Consider the following 24,447-nt stretch of genomic DNA (forward strand, 5'->3'; position numbering starts at 1 on the left):
AACATAAAGCCTACACATTTTATGTTTTCATTTGAATTTAAGCAATTCATGGAAATAAAAAAAAAGTTAAATTTAAAACCATGCTGTAGCATTGTCATTGTTACACTTTACACTTAGAGGAATTAAAACAGGCACATACTTTAATGCACACAAGATCTAAAGGATTGTGATTGTGATGGCACCTTACACAAGGTGTCAAAGAACAGTAATATTTAATAAGCAATGTTATTCTACTTAACAATTACTTTTAAAGACACCTTACAATAACTTGAAAACGTTACCCTACCTCATAAGAATTATAAAATCTCAGAAAGGTTGCTTTATGGTTACCTTCATATTAATATGCATCTGCTGGTACGATCAGCATACCAGTCATTAAATCTTAAAAGTATAGTTCACTTCTAGAGTCTAAACTGCATTAATTTACAGATGAAATGTGGGATAGATTTTTGTATGCAATATTATTTAAACTCCACAAGTTCAGGTTCACTGTGAGGTCTGTGATTATTCCTGTAGAGCCTCACTTTCGAATATTACATAGCTGAGTCAGTAAAACATGGATTCCTTTTTAACTACCAGTCTGTTTTTTCTGCAGGCACACAAAGCTTTCTGACCATAAAATGCACTCAGTTTCCACAAAAATATATTTATAGCCCAGTCGTGTTTCACTTACAAAATGTATTAACTAAACTATATATTCAAAGCACTCACTTAACTATTACGTTTTTGGAAATATTTACATAAGTTACAAATCGGCACCATCCATGATGGTGATAGCGCTTAGAAAAAGAACTTTATGCAGGACTGTCTGACCAACATATTTACATTTCAATGATTTGTTATAAAATGTTAAATTAACAAAAAAAAGATTACAGGCTAAACGGATACACCTATGACACAGAATGTCACAATACCCTATATTATACCACTAGACTATATAAGTCTGGATAGGATGTAGTTTTCCCAGGAAAATTAAGAAGATTACAAAAGGAAAACCTACATTGCTGGCACTTTTCTTCTCTCAAGTACAGGAAACAAAATGAGAACTATAAAGTTTGACGCTATTCATAAGCCTACAATACCTGTATATGCAGACAGAAAGCACAGCTTAACAGTTGAGCAGAAGGCCAGCAAAGTCTTCGTCATGGGAAAGCGTGTCTATATTTCTGACACTTCTAGTCCTTCTAGGAATAAAGAGCATGGGAGCGGCTTCAGACTTTTAAACTGCAAGACCTACCGCAGTCTGGAATGATACCAACATTACTGTTCATAGCTAATTGCTGATATTGCAAATGTTAAATAAACAAATAGAAATGTAAATAGGTTTTCACATGTGGGGCTCTGTAGATGGTACACAATTTTAAAAAATAATGAGATTTAAAATGAACATGTTTTCTTGGAAGATGGTCAAGGTAATGGTCTGTGGTTTTCCATATCCAAACTCACACTCTCAAAATAATTTCCCCACTCTTCTGCCAGTATTACTAGTCCATAGTAAGAAGTGCAATAACTATAGTAAAAGCACAAAGGCGTAGCATATTATCACATAACACTTAAAAAATCAAAATAAGTAATAGAAGCTTCTACATATTAAAGAATTCCGATATTGCAGATTCATTTGAAAATTGAGGTTTTAAAGTTTTCAAAGAAACAAGTTTTAATTGCAATTAGTTTTGTTGGATTGTTCCAATTTGTTTTAATAAACTTGGACTTCATCAATGTCAGTGATATATTAAAGGAATAAAACATGATTTTATCCATGAAGAAATCCTTTTATGCATCTCCTTTCATGTTTGAAACTATTTTCATTGCTTGGCATTGAAATTGTCACTCCAGCACTGCAATGAATGGGGGACAGCCTAGGACAATGCATGTAAATTCCTACACACAGTTGGTGAGCAAGATTTTCACATTTTGCCATTCTGCAACAGACAGCGGAGCTCTTGTGTCAACCAGAGAACAGATACACACCCTGTTTTATACTATATGGCCTCAAAAACATATGGCCTGTCACAAGAACAACCAGCTGCACCCAGCCCTCCTGTAGTATTTGGCCATACTTATGGTCACATTAGGCAACCAGTCAGATGAAGGACATACAATATGCCTTCTAAGTCTAGGCTACAGAGAACATTCAGAACATTAATTCTTTTAGTTTTAAGCAATGCATATAAATTTACTCCCCAAACAATGAAACGAGCACGACTAAGATGATGAGTGAGCAAGGCACCAATCTGTTTCACCTTGTCCTTCAAAAGCAAAGAAAACCTTCTCCAGACTGGTCTGACACACAGCTGTAAAGGCATGTGGAGGACATGTTTTTTTCCTCCTTTTCCCAATATTCAACAAGGTAAAGCTCTTGACAATTTCATTGTTCCACTTTCAGGCAAAAGGAAATGTTCCTTTCTGCTAATGATACATTCTGCTAAAGACAGTTTTGTGGATGTGCAAAATTCCTAAAGTACACAAGAAAAGTGCTTATTCACTACATTAATTTTATGTGCAATGGTTTCCTTATCATTAGAATGACTTTGGTCAAATCTCTTATACGATGGCCAAGTTTTCTATCAACATATACTTAAAGATGTTTTTTATCAAGAAACGGTAAAGATGCTTACAAGTTTGCAGTAACGGATCATCGCCCTCTAGTGTACTAGTGTAATGCAAATATCAATTTCACGACCTTCTGCCACACGGAAAGCCACTAAAAAATAAACCTGAAACTCTATAATTTCAAAGAACACCATCAAATGCTCATGTAACATTTTATACATTCAAAACTGAAAAAGAATAATATACAGGCAAAGTTATGCTCTATCCAAAATCCAATACCAATACTACCTCTCCTTAATCACACAGACAGGAATGCATGACTCTGCCACCTTATTTACATTGGGCATGGAACTTAATACAAAGCTTGCAAAAGCATTTTAATGTTATTAATTTATTAAAATTGTAATACCTGACCATCCATTTCACATTTGACCACGGATTTGAACACAAACTCCGACTCATTCATTAGGAAACCCTCAATCAGTCTTGTTTTATATCAAAACATTTCTCTTTGTGTCAACTAATATACCTTTTAGTATATAACATAGGAATTGTTTGTAATTTTATTTCAGTTGACGAGACCAATCACACTATTGTGACTGAGAACTGTGAAGCTTGCAATTCACCAACATCATGAATTCAATCTTTTTGCAGGGGTGATCAACCAGGATTTCCTGGAGAGCCAAAATCCAGCAGGTTTCATGGGCCTTTCTTCAATTATGAATTTCTAAAGAACTGAAATAATTTTGTTTGGGTTAGAGAAGCACCCTATTTGTTCAATTAAGAAGTTCAGACATCATTTTAAATAAAATAGGAAAAGGATTTTAATGATTACAGTTAGACATTTTTAACTTAATTTGCCCATTTAACCTACCTAATTGATCAAAATGTTTTAAGTCTTTACAAACGTCTGCTTTAAGAGTGAGCTATAAGACATTCTGGACCACTTGCACACAATGTTCTCCGTGTTCCTTCAATAAAGAAAAATATTCATGTATGGAATTATCAAAAAATCACAAAATAAGCATTTTACCAAAAGATTTATCATTTATCTAATAATGCACTGGTGTGTTTTGGTACAGAATTTGTAGCTTTTATTTGTCAGTTTTTTTTTCATTTACAGAATTTACAGTTGAAGAAAATGTTAAACAAAGTCATATCTAATACAGGTGTATGAGGCTGCTGAGATATTATGATATGTAAAATCTAAAATTTCAACACAGACACACCTGCACAGTGATTCCCCATACATATATAGCTGGGGACATTTTGTATGAAAACAACCTGACATGTCTTAAAGATTAAAGATTTGGACAAAATTTCATATTACATTTTGAGATAACAGTATTTTTTGCCATCTTAGAAGAACCACCATTGTAACTTTAGTTCAACATGTTATAGAGAGAGTCATTTTAAACCTCTTTGTATGCTCCAATAGGGGTTAGTGTCTTAGGGGTTTGTTAAGTATTTATTAATATTAATGTCTTATTTTAAATTTTATTCAAAATAATTATTGCAATGTTTTTAAAATGAATGTTGCAAAAATATTTTAATTTCTCTAGTTTTATGGCCAAAAGACTAATTTATAGGCATACAAACTACAAAGTGAGTTCTAATAATTTTAAGATATGAACAATTATATGATTCAAAGTAAATTGTTATTCATCACATGCAGAAAACATGGTTTTCCATTCCTTGCCATTACAAATAAAAGAACTTCAGCAGTGCTTAGACTGTTGAAGAAAAATCACTGGAACCTTTGAAAGATACGGAGGTAAGAATTGTTCTAGAATACGTAATGACTCTCAGCAATGGGAAAAGATTTCTGCAGGCTTAAGAAGAATCACTGCTGCTGTGACCCTTTCAAAATGCATAAGAAAGGTACTGCTGTAGGTTATTAAAACTTCCCGATGTTTGAAAGCACCCTCAAATACTGCAAACGTGCTTACTGCTCATGTGTGTGATGTGTGTGAGTCAACTGGACCTTCTACAAGCCATGGTCATGGAGATCCAGGTGTCATTTGGCTGGTTAAGAGCTTAAAAAGCTCAATGAATGCTCATTGAAAGCCAACATACAGTATGAGACATTAAAAAGGTCAGTAAGATTACAGCCAAATGTAGCTGTGAAAACTTAAAAAAAATAAAAATGGATCAGTTGTATCATTTGAACTACAGTCTAAAAGAGGTTAGCAGGTTCAGACAAGATGGGAGAGTTAGAGATACGTTTAAACAAAAAAACAAGCTTAAAAGCTCTCCATGCACTTCAACAATAAGCGCCACTTTTTACTGCCATTAAGGTGTTTAAGTGTGTCTGTTCCCTGAGACCTATTTAAAAAGCCTCCCTAGTACACCAAACTCCCAGCAGTGAAACACTGTGGCACAGATATTCTCAGTCATTTAAATGATACATATTGTGTATGGAAAAAAGAGACATGCTTCATACTATCATTCCTGCCAAAAAACTGAACCACTGAGAATATACTGTATAAAGGAGTTTGGACTTAGTTTCACTGTTAGAGAAGCCTGAATCCTCAGTCAGAATTGAGGGATTCTAACTATTACAAAACCAAGGTCTGGTAGATTATCATCTGACACAATGGAAAATAGTTCCAGAAATGACAATCAACAGAATGATGACGGGGTAAAAGAATTATATCCTCCTTCAGAGAGACAAGCATACACGCAACTACTACTGTGCAAGGAGGTTAACCTGGGTTTTAAAGATACATAGAATAAACATAAACCAACTTCTGGCTTAAGGCCTAAAGAATGTGTGCTTGCTTCCTAGAATAACAAACAGTCACTCGATATGCATTTGTACTCCATGTGACGGTAATGACAACTAGAGCAAGGACTCCATCTCCGCAACTACTGGAGATAACTTGTCTTATAGTCACTGTCTTGTATGCTCATCATCAAACAATCATCTTATTTGCTCTTATAAAATGTTATTTGCAGTATGCTGTGTATTCTATGATCAGCTCTTCTCTTTGGAAGATGCACTTCAACATAGCCTGGACGAGCATGATTGATGAGATCCAGCACAAACAATGGGCATTGACTGACAAATCAATACTGCAGAAAATGGTGTATTGAAATATTCAGAAGATTTGTGACTTACAACCCAAGATTTCAATGACGAGGAACAGTCAGTTTTGCTAATCCCAAAAACAATGTGAATATACAGAACATTTCTAGTATTACTGGAATGATGATCAAGCAACCTGGCATCCATTTCTCGACTACAATAACAATGGCAATTTTTATGAACATGTTAGTGTGATTTCAAACCACATGCAACAAGACACTGTGGCAGTGCACCTCTTCCAAATCTACTTAGTGATCTATAGTATGAGAGGTGCTGCAACATGTGATGTTGTTGGAGCAACTATAAATCACATAGCAGCAAAATGAAGTCTACAGCAGTTAAATTGGTCAGATATACAGTGACCAAAATGCAACACATTCAATTAATTCAACTGAACTAACTGGGAAGCCACTGTTGTCATAGATAAGGTGGCCTCAGAAGACACCAGGGGCAATAAAATATGATGAATAAATAAAACCTCTGCTTTAGATTTGATGATTTCCACAACATCAGAGCTGAAAGAGAGTTTCCTCCACCCAGCCAGACCTGCTTGTTCATTCTCATATTCTAGAATCAATTATATTCTTGTGATATACTGGACCATGTTTTAACAGCTGCAGACCCTTTAACAGGAAGAACATACTATGTTTGAAGATGACGTAAGTAAAGCATCATAAATATAATGCAATTAGATAACTAGAAATGATCAAAAGTTCTAGGAGATCCCAAGAAAGCATTTGCTGCATAACATATTTTTGCTCAGAAGACACATATTGGTTTTAGATAATTGACAGTAAAATTTATTTATAGCATACTATCCTATATTGCATGTCCTTAAATCACTACACCACATCACATATAAAGTACGAGAGATCTCACTCTGTAATATGCTATGCTCACAACACATTAGAGTATGTAGAACTATAACAAAAATTAAAGCAAGCCAATAGGTATTTGGAAAATTTACATTTACATTTTTAAAATAATAACAAATAACTTTTATTGATTCCTAACAATCCTCAAAAACAATTTTTGGGGAATGTGAAAAAATAAAATAATTGTATCTGCTATACTGTAAAGGTCAGAAGTTCCATTTTCTTGCAATATTAGGTAGGTCCAAAAATAACAAAAACAACCTATTTTGAATCCAAGAAAAGTTGATATTACAAGTGTTTTTAAAAAGTTGTCTATAAATTTACCAACAGGCTAAGCAATTTTATAAACCTTGAAGTTAGTTCACACAAACTCATAGCTTAGTAACATTTTGTAGATTTACAAATTCTCCACAAAACTACAACATATAATGATGACATTGCCAACTTTACTGCCAAAGACACTAAAAGACACAATCTGTCAGAATTTATGCCGTGAAGTTCACCGAAGAATAAATTATAAATAGTATATTTTTGAGCAGTTTACGACAAAAATTCATACTTTTTAATTACTAGCAAATATTTAACATTGTCAATTCACTTCTCAATCTCTCCTTCTATAATAATTATATAATTATCAATACAATAAATCTCCTTCACTCAAAACCAGACAGTCAAAATCTTTCATCTCACAGTCTCACATTTTGCTTTTAGGTGCCAATTGATATACTTTACTTGTTTATATGTAGTGGAAGGTTTGTTTAGAAAGTTGCATAAAGAAATTGCTTTCAGGATATTGTGACTCTTGGATAGCAGATCATACAGAAAGCTGTGGTGCTGAAAACAAAAACTTCACAGAGCCACCAAACGTGAACAGCACGTTTTACTCTGTTTCAGTACAGCTATGTGTGAATGCCAGTTGTGGAGCACAATACCTGACTATGTTAAAGCTCAACTTCCATTGAAGCAAGAATCCTACTTATCCATCTCAAATAATCTAATGTCTAACTTTGACTGCAACAGCTTCACAATTTCATTCAACACGTACCTTGTCCTTTTAGCTTATTTGAATTGAGACAGCTATACTAATTAGTACCAGTTGAATAGCTTCAGTAACAATGAATAAAATAAAGATAATATGGCTGTTCTGGATACTGTTGCACATAACAGAAAACATAGTACAGTATCTGCTAAAATACATTGCACACTACTGGATCATGTTGGTATCTATGAGCTAAATCATTCTAAATTATTCATTCCAGTAAAATGTATGACTATTTAAGGAAAGACCGCAATAACACTGCTTTTAGTTTAGATAGGGCATTTCCATTTAGGGCATTTCCGTTAGAATAACACAGATAATAAAGGACTTCATTAAAGGCAATTCTCATGTTATATTTATCAAGACAGTATCAAATTGTTTTCTATTAACAAGAAAAGTAGTGATTTAATAATTAAATCTTAAATGGCATCTTTATATAACATTAAAAGAAGCATCTATTTTCTACAATCTTTTGTGGAGAATTATCTTTTAGGGCTACAGTATCTCAAGATAATTCTGTAAACATACTTTTTTGTTTCCTTTTTCAGTGGGTGTAATTTGTGTTACTCTCCATTCTATAAATGGAAAAGTTCATTCTAAAGAAAAGCAACACATGGTAATATATGCCAGGTGTGATATGTTACATTGCAAAAGTCACAAAGAAAGAAAATATTTAGAAAGTTTAGAAACTTTCAGACTTGTTTACAGGAATTACGTAATTCATGCAGGAGTACTAGTTTAGCAAGTCCCACAAAAAGGCATCCATCATCACAAATAAGATTTGGTAACTTAAGAGTAATATAGTTAACTATAACTATTCAGTATGCATGTGACCATTTCAATTAAATTAACACATTCATCTTAAATGGTATGGCAGATTTAACAGAAGAGACCGGTGTGAACACAATTTTTAAAAATGAACTTCATAAATAATGCTACTCATAACTTAATAATGTTGTCTACACAGACTGAACTATGAGAAATCTTCATATCAAAACTGATACATTTTCTGAAAACCAGATCAAATTTTGTTCAACTTCAACACAAATTATCTGCTTTTTCTTATTCAATGTTAATAAACATGACAGTAATGTTAGCACCTAATGATATCAGCATACCTCAGAATGTAAACTAGGCTGGATTTGGTAAAAACTGGGATTGGAGAATTCTAAGGAAAAACTTTTAGTGGACCAGTAAGTGGCACAGCAACGCCCTAGGGGACATCAGTGACAGAAGACAAGGTATGGTAGGAGGTGCGATCATTAGGATAGAATAAACTAGGGTCCTGAGTATTTAGTAAAGATCTTTTCTAAGTAGCAGGAGTGTTAACCTCGTGTCCTGGCTACATTCCACTTTAGGCAGGTATAATATAACCTAACTAAAGTTACGCCAAAATTCATGCATGCATATAATAGTCTTCACATGTCACCCGTTACCTAGGTATCTGACGTCAATGCCCTTCTATATGTAAAGTACTTTGGTAGCTCTTGGGTTGAAAAGTATTCAATATAAATAATTGTTATAAGACTGCATTTACGAAGACACTGAATTACAGTGCACATGTTTTTTCATTGCCCTCGGTACTAAATCCTAAATGGGTGGACATCTTTCTTAGCAAAACTTTTCAGTGCCTGGGATTGTGCAATTCGGAGTATCACCAATGACAAAACGCTTCCCTTTCCCAACACTGGTGAAACAATAATGAACTTTTTCACCAGACCTTTTAAAAATCATTAAACTTCTGTCATATTAATAGCATGCTCCATGGGAAGTTGTACGGTACTAATTTTATAACACTTGTGAGAATGGCTATACATAACTTTTATGTTATTAGGTCATCAGCATTCATATGACAAAATTAGTATATTGCTCCCACTATAAATAACCATGTCAGAATTGAGGAACTTTTGAACCTGTTGTGTTCCATTAGACACTGGTATTGATTACTTTAACACTAACACTTTTAAAACTATGTTTAAAAAATAGCTAAAGTACAACTATAAGCTTGGTGTGCTGTATATATGATACAGTACACATAAACCCTGTTGTATAATGAAGTGCAATTTACATTCTTCAAAAAACTTTTTAGATGCCAGCCAATGCTGAAATATAATAACACTTTATTAGCACTTTATTGTTGCTAAGGGAGCTAAACAGTATTGTACAAACACGACGTTCTGAGCGTGGGCACAGTGAAACCCAACAGGTATATGCATGTAAAAGACATCTTTAAGAGGAAAAAGTTAAAATCTGGGATAAATCTGCTTCACAGAGCAAACATTCTGTGGTCTACAGTGAATGCATACCCCCTTCCTCACTTGGTACAAAGCGGCTAGTACTGAAGGGTTCTTTAAAGGTTAGTTTCTCTTGAGTGTTAAGTAAATGAAATACTATTTAGTGGATAATACATAAAGCCTCTTGTCTACGCCTTCAAAGAGGCATATCCTCTGACCCAGTGCTCCAGACTGAAGCCTTGAAATTTTTGCACAAGAATGCCTATGAGAGAAGCCCAGACAAAACAGACACTTGAGATGTGTGTGTAAAGGGGGAAGAAGGGAGGGTTAATACAAACCAATTCACAGCTACTCCTCCTCTGCCTCCCTGCAGCCTCAACAGGAGAATTCGCACTTTGGGAAACCTTATTAACTTCTCTTTCTAAAATGCCCTGGACAAATTCAAGCCTTTGCTTTATTTGCATGGATACCACCCATCTCCACTAACAAAAACTCTCTGGGTTTGGTGCAAGGGTGCGAAATAAACTTTACTTAGACATGAGTGGCAATGTACTGTAAATGCTGGCACTATAGGATATTTGCCCTGTAGTAAAAAGTACAGTATTTGAAATAACATCTAGATTCATCATTATGAATTATTATTAAAATGTTGTTATGTGCAAGAGATAAATTCTTGGAGGCCTGACCCAGAATCTACAAGATGTTTTTTTTAATAAGATTTTAGTTTGGCGGCTGGCAAAATCAGATTATTTGCCTTGGCAATGACAAGTATTGTGCTGATAATGAGATGAAACAGTACTAAACAGACTGGACAGTCGCTGCATGCCAAATCAGCAAGCTGGCATTTAAAGAGACGTGCCCTGAATACTCATATACCTGTTCAATACGTCGCCCCCCCCCCCCCCCACACCCATCGTCTGCAACCCCCCTTTCTTTCCCTTCAAACTCGTTAAAATCTAAGTGCTTTTTGACAAGCTCTATAAAAAGGCTTCACAAGCAGTTAAGGTTCTTATGTTTTCTTTATTTGGACCATCCGTTCAGCTCCAAAAGGCTCCTCCTTTCTGCCTAACTGGATAACTAACTGCCCGCAGACATTCCGTGTAAAGCTCTGTATCACTGGCCAATGAACTAGGCTTTCTAACAGCACAGCATGCTTAATCAAACAGTAATTACTAACAAAAGCAAGCTGGAGCAGGCACCAGAAGGGGAACTGGGGACTGAGCTGCAATCACGCAGGTCTTTAATTGCTATAATTTGATATACCACAAACTGATTTTATTACTCTTGGTACATAAAAAGCAGTTAGAATGATATTCTTCAACAATTCAATTATTTTCCTTCTAGATGTATAAGTACTTCAGAAAGCTTTTCTATGGAAAAAAATATATAACTGGATTTACATTTTGTTTAACAATATATATAAGCACAAGAAATGTCTAACCAGCTTTAGTGACGAAATTCTTGGTCAAGGAAATCAATTAATCATTATCAAACCAAATGTAGAACGTTGGAGTAAAGCAACGTTCTGTACCAATGACATAAGTTGTTCAGAAAGTATTTCCACCTGCACCCCTTTCTTTACTTCTGTATATCTAAGGGTCTTAATTGAAGAGGCATGTTCCATATTCCTGTGATAACCGAAATATTTCTGTCTTTATCAATAGTTCCTCTGTTTGTATGACCATACGAACATCACTCCATACCTGACAAATGCACTACAGCCTTGATAGCACTTTTCTCCATGTCTCGTTGCAGGAGATTTTTTAAATTGTAAGTCTAAACCCTCCACCGCAATATCAAATCAATGTGCTTATATCTATTTTATACACTCACAGAAGTCCATACAATTAAAAAAAAAAATTGTACATGGAAAAACCTGAATTGCATTGTTTTACTCTTTACAGCAATGGCAACACGACAAAGGGGTGAAAAGCATAGCCCAAACCAAAGCAAAACCTTTACCACCCTATATTTACAGCTAAACACACAAGGACAGACATGTCCTTGGGCTGATACCATACAGAACATTGTCATTTATTGGAAATAACATTTTAATTATGGATTTATCTACCCAGATCTCATTTTGTGCGGTAGCACTGTATATTCACCAGCAAACAGCAAAACCTTAAATTCATTTTTTTTCTCCCATAATAAGTATTACATACACTGCTTTCCAGATATATTCATACACCTGATAAAATAGGAACAAGAAACATAACTAAATGAGTTAAGGATTGATTAACGCATGGTGCTTAAAGCAAGTCCATTGTACCATTGTAATAGCATTGCACAAAGCAGTTATTTCAGCAATAAAAAAAAAACTGAATTATAAAAAAAAAAACAAAAGGTTTATTCCAAGTAGTGGAATGGAAGCACTGAACTGTATACAGGCTGTATACGTGTAAAGAACTGTATACAGGCATCCTAAGGCTTCCCATTCAGTGGTAACATGCACCATAGTTGTTAAGGTCAGAGTGCCCTTCAAGAACTGTTGGCATAGAATCCACAAAAAGCTTTTCACTGTAGTGTGCATTATTGGGAAATTTAAGCTTCGTGGTACAATGGTAACCCTGTCAAGTTGAGGAAGCAAATATATCTTACTACCACAGGTAGTGAGACAAGTGGTTTGGGAGGCAACCGTCAATCCAAAAGCAAAAGCTGGAGACCTCCAGTACACACTGACATCATAAGGATACAAAGTATCGGAAATTACTATTGAATGTAGCCTGGATAAAGATGTAATTCAGGGACAGGTGACAGAAAAAGCCTCTTCTCAAGGGTGAACCCCAGAAGAGCAGATAAAAAAAAGTTATGCTTGGTGTGAAGAGGTGGAACTGACACTGAAAAAGAAGTCATGCCCTCTGTGAAATATGGCAGGAGGGAAAATGGACAAGTTCTCAACTCACCATCGAGACACAATGTCCAGACATGTATACAATCGAACAACTGTGGTTTGAACTCGAGAAGGTATTTCACAAATGGAAACCAAGAGTCTAAAGGATCTACTGCAGATCTGCCTGGAAGATGCCTCAGAAGTGCCAAGAAATGAAGGATTTACAAAATAAAATTTATAAAAGTTTATAAATGTGGCCTTCATGTTTTCTGGATCTTAAAATTATTACAAATAAGTTTTTACTCTGCGATGTTAAGATTACAATGTGACATATTATTGAAGTTTTTCCAAAAGGACACATCTGTAAGTCTTTCTCTAATGTAATATGTTGATCCTCTTCAGGGATGTGAATCTGTAAGGCAGTGTAGGTATCATTTTGTAGTACCTTCCAGTAAACCTGTACATTAGTGGTACATACAATTCTGACCACATTAAAAAAACATAGTTAGGAAATAATGAAAAATAACATGCATGATGCAATATGATAAATAATATTGAAGAGTTCACTATCAAGTAAGAAGGGACTACAAATATGGGTTCAAAAGCTTTTCCCATAGATTTACTTTTTCAATCCATTGATTATAATTTACCTTATTGAAAAGGAACCCCACTGCATATTAAAGCCAGCAAACCAGCTAACTTATTTTTTCCGACATTAAATATTATGAAACCAAACTATTTTCTGCTGGTATCAATTGAACACCTGCCATATGACTGGTATACCAGATAATAATGTTGGAAACTTTTTTAAAATAGATATACAGTACACACCACACAATACAAAACAAATAAACATACGTTTGGTTAACAGCCTTTGAATCAAATGATTAATGGACCAAATGTAACACAATGACTAAAACTAAGAGAAAAAGCAGAGAAGATACTAATCTATTGATGGAAGTTAAAAAAGGGATCTTTATGAAGATTTGGCTGTTTTTATACAACTTCCATCGTTCACATCAATGGTACAATCAAACAAGTGAAATCTATAGTATTTTCCAAAATCTTCTAGGCATCTACTGCTGAAAACTGGTACAAAAATGTTATGGTAAACACATTCACACATGGACTAATCAGTTCTGTAACAGCACTGTACATGCCCTAGATCCACATATTTAGATGCTTTTTCTAAAACAATCTCAACAAATGTTGCAGAAGGATTGGAATAGGAAACACTAATGGTTTTATTAATCAATTGGATACCTGATGCTTTTAAAAAAAAGTACTGGCTTGTAAAATGAAGAATGTTTTCATGTCATTTCATGTACAACAACTTGCTCATTAATCTGACACTGTTATTTTGAGCTTCTTCCACAAAAAAGACTGCCAGGAAAACATTCTATTTAGGGACCGGTAGTACACAATGTACACATCAGTATTTACTTATGTTTTTGAAGCCAGTAATTGATCTTCCTTATCGGGCAGCATGAATGAAAACAGGATTCCCCGTTTACCATATCCACTCTACCTACAGCTCAGAAAGAGAAACTGCAATATCCTCACTCATTTCAAACACAACAAACCAAACAAATCTACATGAAAGAAACGTTGTACAAAAAAATTATTTAAAAGATCAATTACATATATAATTTTCCTTTATTGACACAGATGTATGTGTACATGTTTTCTTTAAGCAGGGATTGAACATAACACCATATTTATCACCATCTTTATGACATCTCATGGCTTCTTTCTTCTTTTTCTCTTTTACTTCATAGTGCAGGGAGATTAGAGCTCACAACAGCATCTGATTCTGGTTCCAAAGATTGGAGCACTGAGACCAGTCTGTTTCTCGTCCAACTACATCTGATTATTAGTATTTTCAGAACAGAGATGTGGGTAATGGAAAGGCTGTGGAAATCTTCGAAAAGATGGGAATATTCATGGAATTATCTCCTATCATGTTTGAAGTCACAGTATTAATTTCCACCTTTGTGAATACCAAACTCAGATATACTTACAAGGCAAAGCTGACATGGGAGTTTCTTACAAATTGCATAGCTAATGTTAAAATACATAGGCAGCAAAATCTGCAATTGATGAGTGAGAAGACTGTGGTCATGTTACTAGGTTCTCCACATAAACTATGAAAATCAGATTGTCTAAACATGGTTATTGATGGTACCCAAACTGAGTTTTGTGCAAAAATTATTTTTATAACATAAACTAACTTTTGAGCCAAATACACAGCATACTGTTATGGTATTTTACTTTCATCTTGGGGTCATGCTTTTTCCAACTGCAGAGAAACTAATAAATTATTTTGTTTCATCCAGATTTAACTACTGCAATGCCCTTTGCGCCAGGCCTCAAAGAACATCTTCCAAAATCACCAGTATATTCAAAATTCAGAAGCCGGGATTCTGAATAGGACTCTTTCTGATGAACATATTGTCATCAGAAAACCTTAAAAACCTTACACTAGTTTCCTGACATTTTTATACATGTTAAGTTGTTGTTGACTTTTTGAGGTATTTCTGACCTCCTGATACATTTTATCAAGGACTAGATTTCACAGAGTATCTGTGGAATCACAGAGTATTTTACCTGCTATGCAACTAGGCTGTGCAATACATTTCCCTTGTTTCTGTCTAGTTCTTTTGCTTAGATTTCAGGTTTTTCCGAGGGCTTATTGCAGAGGCCTTTGAAATGCGTTAGATTTTGTTCTTTATTTTTATTATACTACTAACCCATCAGGACAAAAACCTCCTTTGACAAAATCTGTTGTAAAACAACAGGATTATTCTGAGCAGTAAGAAATTGAGTGGTTCTCACACCACTGGAATTGTGAATGTCACATGACAGACCGTCGATCTAAACACAATGGCTTGACAACACATTTCAACAGTGCGATAAAGATGTGCTGATAACATGCACACAAGAAGGACACTTTCATGGCATCTTAATGATCAACTTTTATATTTGACCACTCATGGGAACAAATAAAGTTTATATATTGAAATTCTAATTGGAGGAATGTTGTATGAAGCAAAATTCATTTTCACATTGCTTGACATTTTTCCTAACATAAATTAAGGGTTACAAAGAATGGGATCATTCAACATAACTATACATTTTCAAACTATGCTTTGCTTCAGTTCTCTTCTAAAATATTAGATTTCGTTTTTTGGCCAGGAATACAGCCTGTGTGTGACAGGCAAACAGTCTTAATTTCTTTTCGCAGAGACAGTACTCTGTGCATGGTAAAACCAAAAGTACTCCACACATATATACTTACACCGATAATTAACTTTTGGCAATGAAGTTCACTGCAAGGGTGATCACAAAGAATTCTGTAAATATTTAATAAATGCCAAAGTCCCACAGTTGGAACTTCTACATTACACAATACAGTACAGGGTGATGCAGTACAGCTACAGTCAAAGTTACTTTACACAAATTTAAGAAATCTCAGTTATGCTAGTTTTGTAGTGCTGCATTTGTATATCTTGTGTAGCATAATGTACGGTTTATGTATGTCACTTTTTCACTCTATATATCTGTCCACATACGCTTAAAAGATTTTATAATCAGGTATTTCAAGATGCGCACTATATAGAAAAATCCTTATACTCTTCTCTGTATATTCTTCTCAATCTCAAGAAATAAGATTTAAGGAGTACTCTGTTCAGGTTCAAAAGTGCAGATGGAACAGCCTGACTCCCAATAGCATGTAATGTGCTCCACACTGTTTTAAACACCTCAAGGAAATGGTGTTCTGACAAATGTTAATGCGCTTGATGTTGAAAGGTTTCAGGACCTAATTCTTACAAACTTATACAGGTAAACTGTACAGGTTTACTGTACAAAACTTTCAATTTGAAAGAAATCTGCCTTTCCAAAACTAAAACATCCACTTCTGGTTTTATTTCTGCTAGATAAAACATATTCAAAGCAAAATAGGAAAATTCTGTTGTATTCACAAATTGACAAGTCTAAAGGAACTAGACTAGAATATTATTTTTGTAAAACAACAAATACAAAGGACTAGAATATTATCTTTAAATGTTATATATAGGAACATGTTTAATGAAGCTCAATAAACTTTACTAAACTTTAGTAAACCTAATAAAGACCTATTATTGTAGCACAACAACCTTTTAAAAGTGGGTTGTTAAATTTATCTGTATATACTTTACTATGGCACCTGCTGAAAAATCAAAGTGTATAATACAATATAAATGTGTCAAACACCACATGACATACTATCTTTTTTAAAGTGATAAATTAAGAATGTTTTCTCTTTCTCTCCATCTGAAGCCCCTCTGGAACCTACTATTCAAAATGCTCTCACAGTGACCCCCAAACAGATAAGAAGTTCTGAAGGTTAACTTACAGATAACTGTAAATAGAGATTAGAAACTGACTGCTAGTAAAGAGAGGTTACAACTGTGATCAACTGACACAAACTATGTTTTTCAACACCAATTACTCCATCATCCTCCTCTAGTAGTACATTTGAGTATAAACAGATAAAAACTGTCCCTCCTCTTTTTAAACTTTGCTTGTGCCCAGCTCTTTAGAACTTCCACGTTAACCAAACGTATAGATTCTATTAACTGTGTGGTTCAGTTGATGCTGGTTGAACATTTCAGCATACAATAATTGCTTCATGCAACTGCATTCTGTGCTTCAGGCACAATAGATTTGGTGGGTGATGCATAAAGGATCTTACCAGTTTCTCATCAACTGTGATGAGTTGCGTATCCTGTGCTGGGTTCTGTGCCAGCCTCCATCCTGACGTGCTTGCTGACCTGCAAAACAAAGTTACAACCCATTAAATACCAGAGAAACCGAAACTTACATAAATCCGTTACTTTAATAATAACCTTCTTAAAGGAGAAAAAAAAATTGGAAGGAGGGTGGAAGGCATGGAAATCCTTTTTTCTCCCCCATTAGTTCTGTCTGCTGAGTTTCTGGCAGGCTCCCATTTGACCAGTTAACAACAGACTGCACTTTATGTCAGCCCACAGGCCTATTGTCACAGAGAAAGTGCCAGTGGCAAGGACTGTGCTGCTCTGTGCAAATGTACAGTAGCTGGATTGTCACAAACAGAAAATAAAGCGCTCAAGCCAAAGAAACTTTCTTTGGACCTTTTCTCCGCAAAGTGTCATTAAAGGCCTTGGCCAGTCCAGGGCGGTGGAATCTGAGCATGGGATACATCCAGCTGAGGGAAATGTTTCTTAACGAACAGCTGTAATGTGAATTTTTAATATTTTAATATTTTGCATTTTTTAGGGAAAGTTTTGAGTGATTCTTTTAGTCCCATAAAGGCTCTGTGTTCTAATTAGCAAACATTCAGTAAGTTAAAGTAACTAAAATGTAACCAAGGTTAGAAAAAAACACATCAACAATCAACAAGATGGAATACAACCGTACTATCAATGACACTAATATATTTTGCGGTTTATAAAACCATTACTAATATAAAATATGTATTTATTTTTATCAAGCACACAGCAGTTAAAGTTTTTGATAACCACATCCTCAATTTAGCAGAGGCTAGAGGAAACTCAGATATCACCTGCTTACAGAATGGGGGCTTTCATACTTAACCCATCATTAAGCATAAGACTCCAAATGAAAACCAGATGAAAAGAAAACTTTTGTACTACAATGAGGTCTAATAATGGGCCATTTTAAAGCTACTGAAATGCTTTCTAACCTCATACAGAACTCTGAAATGATCTTTTTGTGTTGAGAAATATTTAACAGGATGAAAAGAATAATCTTTAATGAAATGTTCAGGTTTAAGAAATTGAGATGGAACCAACAGAAATCAAAGAAGGAGAGACACTAATTTAGTTAAACAAAAGTGGCATACATTAAGATTATAAAAACAGACTGTCTAATAAAATTGTGGGGGGCAGTTGGCCGCAAGTTAATTTTTGTCTCAAGAAATTAAAAATCTCAAAGCGCTGAACTCTTCAGGTTATGCGAGTTATCTCCATGATGAACTAAATAATCTCTTGAAGCCATATCACTAAAGAAGAAAAAACTTACTGTATATGTTTAAAATCTATTTGGACCCGTAATTTAATTTTAAAGCTCTTATTTTTGGATCGGTGCTGTTGTACCATTGGACCACATAGTTTAATCCAGAGCAAATGCATATCCATAAAAGCTTCCCAAAATGTGTAGATAAAAAGAAAATGAGATATTTGTAACCTTGTAAATTGATTTATGAACAATCCACTCAAAACCATTTGGACATATATTTTCTTTGATCCAAATCTGTCTGATTAGCCCCCCTTCCCTCTTTTTGTCGTGAGCTCTGTATGTATGTTCTGTATTTTTCTACGTTCTATGTCTTGTTCTGTTTTTTAAAGAAAAATAAAGCCAACATTTCGCTAGATGCCAACAGAGGTGCAAATAAGGCAATACCTTATATCAATTGTTCCGTTATCCATAACGGAAGCTCAGATTATGCCATAAAATGTGGAAATGTTCTGCTTTGAATCATGGTCTTGTCAAAAACACTTAATGAAGAGCTTTCCCAACAATGAAAAACCAGAAGCTTTTAGGATAAACCTGAACTAGTAAATCATACCTACACAGTGACACATTTTGCTTTGATTCTAATCTGATCTTCTGAGAAACTTTCCTCCCATTGACAGGTCTTATCTGCTCAGCACTCAAAAAACTTCCTTATAACAGGCCCTAAATTAACACTCACAAATACTTTGGAAACACAAGTTCTTTTAGCATTTTGACAGCAAAGAGGGAACTGCAGCATGGAATTGAAGTCAAGCATTTTAGCAGCTTATTGTATAAACATTTATGATGACATTTCATTGCAAATGAATTAGTTAAGGTATTCTTTTTATAAAGATGCAATTTGTGGAACCTCACAAAGCAAAGTGGATTTTAAGTTCAGAAAGAAAATGCAGCGCGGCTCTTGGAAACGTTAGGGATAATGTGGTAACAAATAAAAAGAACTCCATTACAACTGTTAGAGCAAAAACAACAGAAAAAAGCAGGAGGATCCCCTTCACGGCCTAATATCCCGCAAGTATGTGGGATGATGCCAGCATCTGAATGATCCATTACACTAGTTTGCTTACCCCAAGATTTGGATGTAAGGCTGATATAAACTTGCAAATGATTAAATAAAGATAATCAAGCCTGAAAGGCATCTAATTTAGAGTGATTTCAAGTATCTAAAAATGAACTAGAAGATATACTATATTTTTAAACAGACAACATACAGAAAAGGATTCATAATGAAAGAACTACGATTTCTGAAGGATATAGGCTCCATTTTTAAATCAAGCATTTGTGAGCTTGCAGATGAAGATTTGAAGGACTCAAACATCAAATAACTGATTTAAAAATCTTTGTCCTTCACAGTTTCAAAAATTTACAAATCTACGCTTTAATAGAATTTGGATTTCATCTTCTAAAGGGGAATTCTGTCTGAAAAATCAGAAATAATGGACTTGAACACAGAACAGCAGTAGGTGAACTACTTATCATGGGTGTTTTTGTATCTCCTAATCTATAGTGAATTTTAAAAAATCGTTTGAAAAATTTCACAAAAAAACTAGTCCACAAACAACTCCTTTCAAGTGTTAACAGCAAGAAAAAAAAATAGCAAGTAGTTTTTCTGCATATGTCCTCTGTGATCATTTGTCTTCAGGACAATTATCTTCAAACTGTAAACCAAAAAAAAGCAAAAAAAGCAAAGCTTAATCTGACCTCGGATAGGAGCTTTTCACACTATAAAATACACAGTTAAGATGTCCCTGCATTATCACAGGAGTCCCATGAACACAATATACACTACTATGACCAAGATGTAGGGACTTCTACATAAGAATACAGCAGCTAACAGTGGTTCTATATAACAGGCAGTAGACAACATTAATACAACCTTATTAAATACATCATTTAACTGCCAGATTTAAATAATGGAGTCACATGACAAGGCAAGTTTCACAGTAAGCAAAACATTTACAAAATCCACCAGCTATTTTAGATCATTCAGGCAAGAAGTGTACAAAATGCAATGAATTGCAAGGATTTATAGATGCCATTAAGGACACGATGACCTGTGTAGATTCCAAGTAGAAGACATTCCATGGTTTTCTATTCCTGCTGGAATCCTCTGCTCTGTTTTTAATCCAGCTTCAGCAGATAGAGAATAGGTGCATGAAGTCGCCCTTAAATCCAGACTAAAAACATGACTGGTGATGGCAAACCCTTTCATTAACTGTTGCAGTATATAACATAACAATGACAAAAATTCTTTAAACAAAATCCATCAGTTGAAAATTTCATTAGTCATACCAGTGATCCTACCAATTAAAATATGCCGAATAAACAAAGTAATGACTGACAATCCACATATTTCTATTATGATAAATTAAATGATGAACTAAAAGGAATAGCAAAAACTGGTCACCATTGTTCAAAAAGGGAAAATATAGATGCTAAGTTATTTTGGAGATAAGTCCTTGTTCACTAAGATGTGGAAATTAAAGAAGGACCTGTATTTTACTTGGTTATTATTGCAACCGTTTCTGACTGATCTTTAAACACCACATCAGTTTCCGTCACAAACTGGGTGAAAAAAGCATGCAGAATTCTAGCACTGGTTACCATAGATAAAACTATAGCAGGCTTTGGGCTCCCCATTCAGTTCAAGGTGAAGATGGCAAGATATTTTAGAAATAATGATTGAGCTGAAGATGATCCAGCACCAAGGGGAAGAAGGCCTTTCAAACAACAGCAATGGGATGAGTTCTCTAGAATGTGTCAAAAAACAGAAATATTAGTCCTATGTTTTTGTGAAAATGGACAGCCAAAAAGTTTTCAAAGACATAATTTCCTCATTAACCTAAATTACACAGCTGTAAACTTCATACAGAAGCAATGAAAGGTTGGATTTTCCATGTTTTGTAACCAGAGGGCAAGCTGGTATCCAGAGTGTTGTATTATGTACAGTACGTCTTTGAAATGAGTCACAATCTGTCATGCTAATAATAACTGTTGTGCAACACACATGTATCAGTGAAGGAAACTCATAATGGTCTGTGATATAAAGTCCAGAGGTTGCTCAATCCACCAATGTCATCAATGTCAAAGAAAGTAAAGCTTTCTAGGAGCACCCGATGATTATGTTCACAGAGGCTGATATTAAAAATGAGGCCCAATCCACCATCTAGCAATGGGATCATTCTCAGTGAAAGTATTTCCAGCTTTGAGGAAGATCTCTGCAGGGAGATGGAGAACATCACATAATGGCAACAAGTCTAAATTTTAGTTTTATTATTTTAAAATAATTAGAAAAAATCACTGTATATTTCCAATAATAATTTGCTGTGTATATTATAGCAGGCCATTTAAATAAGCCTCAATTTAATGTTTAATTTTCTAACATATAGGGGCATGATAGACTTCTAGCCAATAACGCCTGCATCTAACTTGGTATATAAATTAATTCTGTTTTTTTTCCTGTTTAACACCATACGAAATGTAGTCCATAAAAAGTTCTCAAGAATTCTTGTCTTCCAGAAATGTAACACAGAGGTCCAGTATGTCAGCACACAGTCCATCTTGTAAGCAAGAAAAGTTTGACAGCTAGAGCAATGAAACTCGGCCTGAAACATCCCCTTTTGACCCCATGGGAGACTTTCTACTTCCACTAATGATAATAGCCCAATAATAAACTGCAATTTTGGCCTCAAGAAAGAAGCCCTCACCATGGTGAAAGCTGGCAAGATCCTTAACTTCGACTGATCTGGTTGCTGGAAAGTACTTTTAAAAACGTGCTTTTGTGGTTGAACGGCTAGGGAAAAGACCGCCCATCTCAGGCTTTTGAGCCTGTTTCCAAAAGGGTTTAGCAAATTTGCAGTCGTGAAAGTAGCATTTGACAGGCAAATCAAAGGTAACGCTTGCTGGGGCTCACAGTGTAAATAGGAAGCAGACAGCTCAGTAGGTGTACGCTATGTTTCAGAGGAAAAAGGGCACAGTCCTCTCTTCTCCCACATCACTGTGAGAGTCCCAGCAATAACTGGCAATTCCATATTGAGGAAGTATTATACAAAAATAAACTTGCAATACAAAATAAACTTGTAAAATGGTCATTTTAGACCAGCAACGTTTTCCTGTACCAATCAGAAAATGTAGTGTAAATATTGTATCTCATAACTCATTTTCTTCTGTTTTAGGCTTTAATTGTTCCAATATCCTTTACCACTAGCAGATGGCAAGCCATGCTGCTGTTGGAGAAGTGTCTTTCCTATGCAACATACATGTAATACGTACAGTCATAAACAAAACTATCAGAGCTATTTTCTTTACTCTACTGAAAATTGATTACATTTTTTCACTTGCCTTAATAAAGCTAAAGTACAGCATGTTAAATGAGTATCTATCTTGTGTATGCAAATAATATCTTTAGAATTTGAATCAACTTGAAACTAATATGTACTACATTTAATTTTTTACAATTTGAAACTGTTTTAAATAGTAATAGAACTTAAAAAACAGCTTATCACATGTGCAGACCAAAGAGTTGAGGAACAGCAGGAAGTTATTTGCTCACACAAACAGCTCTCCAACACATCCAGGACAGTCTAATCCTAGCCAAACACCAATCCCTAGATAAAGGAACATTGAGACAGATTCAAATAAACGTGGATGAGGTTAACTCGTTACCACAACAGTGTGTATTATTTTTGTTTCAATGTTTATTGAACTAGTGCACAATGCTTGGGAAATAAAGAATATGTAAGGGACATTTTCAAAAAGCTTTCTACCAATTCTGAACAAACCGTACAGTTCTCTTAAATGAAAGTGTTTCAGAAACCATGAAGCTTACAATTCTTCGCTTATATACTGGTTTAACAGCACTGGTAGAAAACAATACCAGTAAAAATAAACAATAAACAATGCAGTGAAATTAGTTTAATTCATGTTTAAGGAAATTACAAATCAAACTGACATTCACCAATAAGATTTAAACAATTTTGTAAATTAGTCTTATGTTTATTTATTTCAAAGGTGAAGTTAATAGTAACTTTATAAATACATTATCAAGCAGCCACACAAAAGAAAATCAACTCATATTTCACTGGTGTAACAGCTAAAAGTTCACATTCCAAATACTTCAACTTTTTTATTTATATTTTGTGAGTTGGAATTGGGGGTGATATGGCAATCTGGCCTACAACTTCCACAGAGAACAGAGTTGCTACAGTACAAAAACACACATGATGTGCTTCTTCCTTCAAACTCGACTGAATATCCAAAAGGCAAAGGAACAAAGCAAATGAGAGATAAAATTAGGCTATTAAGGGTAATTAACCTTTACTTTGACTTTCTTAATGAGAAATGTTTCTGTTTTTAATGGCAAGATAGAAAAAATAAGACAAATTCACATTAATTTACATCCACTCTTATTATGTAGGCAAAAGTAAGGGTTCTGCAAAACATATCTACCACAGGTATCCAATATTCCATTATTCCATGACAGCATTTGTGCTTCAAAAAACAGAATACCCTTTTGCTATAAATAAGAATAGGTTTTTGCAAAATACTCTCCAAATAACCATGCAATGGATGAAATCCCTACTTTAAAAGAACTTTGAATGTGTGAATAGAGGTTGGCACAATTAACAACTCCTACAGATTCTACCACCATATGAGAAGTCTGAATACCGCATTACCCATTCTGTGGAAGTTCCTGGCATAGGCAAGAGACTCTTTGTGTCTAGGCAGTCTGTCACTCACCGAGATAAGCTGCTGTGGTCTGTGATAGC

At 34.7% G+C, this 24,447-nt stretch overlaps 1 protein-coding gene across 1 annotated transcript in view; it reads right to left on the reverse strand.

Moving 5' to 3' along the window:
• ndufs4 (NADH:ubiquinone oxidoreductase subunit S4) overlaps positions 1-24,447 on the reverse strand; it is a 46,621-nt gene that overhangs the window by 20,518 nt on the left and 1,656 nt on the right. Inside the window, exon 2 of the mRNA XM_088629514.1 lies at positions 17,358-17,436. Coding sequence (XP_088485640.1) covers positions 17,358-17,436 — 79 coding nt within the window. The remainder of the gene's footprint in view (positions 1-17,357; positions 17,437-24,447) is intronic.

This window comes from Lepisosteus platostomus, chromosome 4 (genome assembly GCF_059453375.1).
Source record: "Lepisosteus platostomus isolate fLepPlt1 chromosome 4, fLepPlt1.hap1, whole genome shotgun sequence".
In the NCBI taxonomy this organism is placed as follows: Eukaryota; Metazoa; Chordata; class Actinopteri; order Semionotiformes; family Lepisosteidae; genus Lepisosteus; species Lepisosteus platostomus.